Source organism: Limulus polyphemus, unplaced genomic scaffold (assembly GCF_000517525.1).
Source record: "Limulus polyphemus unplaced genomic scaffold, Limulus_polyphemus-2.1.2 Scaffold2674, whole genome shotgun sequence".
Classification (NCBI taxonomy): Eukaryota; Metazoa; Arthropoda; class Merostomata; order Xiphosura; family Limulidae; genus Limulus; species Limulus polyphemus.
The window spans coordinates 152,305-155,167 of record NW_013668284.1 but is presented as its reverse complement, the minus strand read 5'-3'; the positions used below and the strand labels follow the sequence as shown (position 1 = coordinate 155,167).

Sequence of the window (2,863 nt, the reverse complement as noted above, 5' to 3'; positions counted from 1 at the left end):
AAATGTTTCCCTACTCCAACTCTGGCAACCATATTCTCATTTGTGGTTACCATTAAATCCAAAATGTTTCCCTACTCCAACTCTGGCAACCATATTCTCATTTGTGGTTACCATTAAATCCAAAAGTTTTCCCTACTCCAACTGTAGCAACCATATCCTTCATTTGTAGTTACTTTTAAATCCAAAATGACATTCCAATCGTGGAATAACTTGGAATATAATATTTTTCATATCATCAATGTCCCCCAAATCTTCCCACATTTCAGCAATTCACATTAAATTACAGTCTTACATTTCAACTAAACCCCTGAACTCATCCATTCTGTTTCTGATACTTTTAACATTTGAAAATAGTAGCAACTAAATTTATTCTTGATCGGGTGTCTATCTCTAGATGTGACAGAGTTATCTTTGAAACTATTATTTAATCTATCTTGCTCTGAATTTCCTTTTGCCAATCTCCTCGATTCCATAGCTATCCTATCAACTTGTCTATTCCCAAGCTTCCTCAACACTATAAAAGTTCAGTTTAAACTATATTTAATGATTACATTTAGGGATTTCCTAAACATCCTACTGCCGAACCTACCTAAGTGGAGTCCATTTCTAGCATATAATTCACCCATACCCTGAAAACTAAAAAACTATTCCATAGGTCCAACCAGCTCATCTTTTGCACTAAACATAACCCTGATAACACTTCTTTGAAGCCTTGGATCCTGATTTGCTATAAAATTGCTAGGTAAAGTAATTAACTTGGTACAGTTAAAATGTAGCCTGAGTACACATTAAAAAAATGTACAAATTATTTATGTAATGTATACACATGTTTTTATTTTACTCGTAATTTAAATATTTATTAATAATTCTTAGTAACTCCATCAGATGACGCTTTAATTGCTCTAACGTTGTTACTACACGAGTTTTTTTTTTTAACGATTCCACTATATGCTGTTGAATTTTAATAATCATGTAACATGTTTCCAGTTAAAGGCTACGACAACAAAGCCAAAAGTTTGTATCGATAAATACGGGAATTAGTATTCTTGTGCGTCACAGAAAATCAAAAGTGCATTTCCCTGATTGGTATACCTGGATATTCAAAGAGCAGTATATTATATTTTGAATAGCAATAACTGATTTCCTGACTATCGGTTATGTACAATACTAAAAACGACACTAATACACAACAGACAAGTGAAGATATTGAAGGGAGATGTCATTAATCTACTTCTGAGTTTGAATTTGAATGATACGTGTATATTATTCGAATCTGTATATCGCTCATGCGTAGTTGATATTTTATCAGGTCCTGTGAATGCCTTATTATCGTGGAAACCATTTATAGTCCTTGGCCGACTGACCTATATGACGTATTTACTGCATTTGTTGGTAATATTCGTCATTGCAGGTTCGTGGAAGGAAAGGCAACTTTTCAGTCAATTTGAACAGGTAAGTAGCAGTTATATTAAGTAAATCATCTTCAATAATTTGGAGCGTGTCATCGTAACAAATAACACAAAGTTGCCCCCCCCCCCACTTTTGTAGCACAATGCAGATAACCTCCATTGTGTAGTTTTTGCTTAAAAAGGAAACAAAAACTTGAAATTTAACATATACTGTTTTAAAATATAATTCAAATGTTCCCCGATGGGTCAGCGGTACGTTTAAGGACTTACAATGCTAAAAATTCGGAGTTCTAAACCCTGCAGTGACATAGCAGTTGGCCCATTGTAGCTTTGTTCTAAAACTAAGACACTAATTTAAAGTAAAATATTCAGTTTAGCTAGTGTCAAAAATATTTTTCTCCTTGGTGAGAATATTTGAAGTGTTTTCACACGTCTTGAGTAGTTCCAGTATATTATCACAAACGTTAAATGTTTATGCCTACAGATTCTAGTCACTTAAGGAGTGTCATAGAACACAGTATTGGACGTCGGAAAATCTACGGACTTACAACAATAAGAATCCTGGGTTCGATTCCCGCGGTGGTCAAAGCAGATATCCCAATGTGGCCGTTGTTGCTCAAAAACGAAAAAAAAATGAGTAAACAAATAGAAAAATCTCTTGGTTTAACACTGTAGACAACATTGCGGTTTAGGCTTCAGTAGAAGATCACAAAATCCTGCAAGTCAGCTTCAAATCTGCAATTGAATTTGAAGATCAAAATGTTTGATAAACGTAAACATTTCAAACGAAGGGACATTACACATGCACCACAAATCGTAGCCTAGTGTTACTTTTTCTTTTTTTTTAATCCCGCGTTCGGTTTACTATACTGTGGTGTTAATAACTCGTTAACTGACATCTCATACGCACGCGTAGTAAAAAAAATAGCTTTTGTTAAACGCTTGGTTATGTTAGCGTATTTTCGTTTTAACTTAGGACCTGTAGATTCCGATGTCCGTCGTAGCTGAAAGATTTACTCCTTTCACCCTTTCATAACTAGTAAATACTGTATCTTTATTCAGATAATGATAGTTCCATAAAGTTTCTACACATAGTGTAGATCGCACGTTGCAAAGTGGTAAACACGTGTTAATTCTATTATGCACGTCAGGGTAACATACCTCAAGGATAACACGTAACCATTTCCGTAGTATTTCTAGAACGGGAGCCTATTCAAACAGGTTATACAGAAATTTGTTCAAGGTGGCTTAGGATTTAATTTAAACTATAAGTTTAAGTTTGCACCCCATGGGGCTTGTGGGATACTTTTCTAACACTATGCTTGAGTATAAAACGATTGCGTGACAAACTATTTGTGCGACCGAGGCAAGTTTGTCAAAAAACTCCCCCACCACCCCACTTTATATAACCATGAAAGCAAAAACAGGCCCCCAGTTTATAATAATAATATATA

At 34.8% G+C, this 2,863-nt stretch overlaps 1 protein-coding gene across 1 annotated transcript in view; it reads left to right on the top strand.

Moving 5' to 3' along the window:
• The window catches only part of LOC106467595 (nose resistant to fluoxetine protein 6-like), a 22,664-nt gene that overhangs the window by 12,494 nt on the left and 7,307 nt on the right, over positions 1–2,863 (top strand). The window contains exon 7 of the mRNA XM_013927957.2: positions 1,310–1,452. Within this exon, the coding sequence (XP_013783411.1) occupies positions 1,310–1,452 (143 nt within the window). The remainder of the gene's footprint in view (positions 1–1,309; positions 1,453–2,863) is intronic.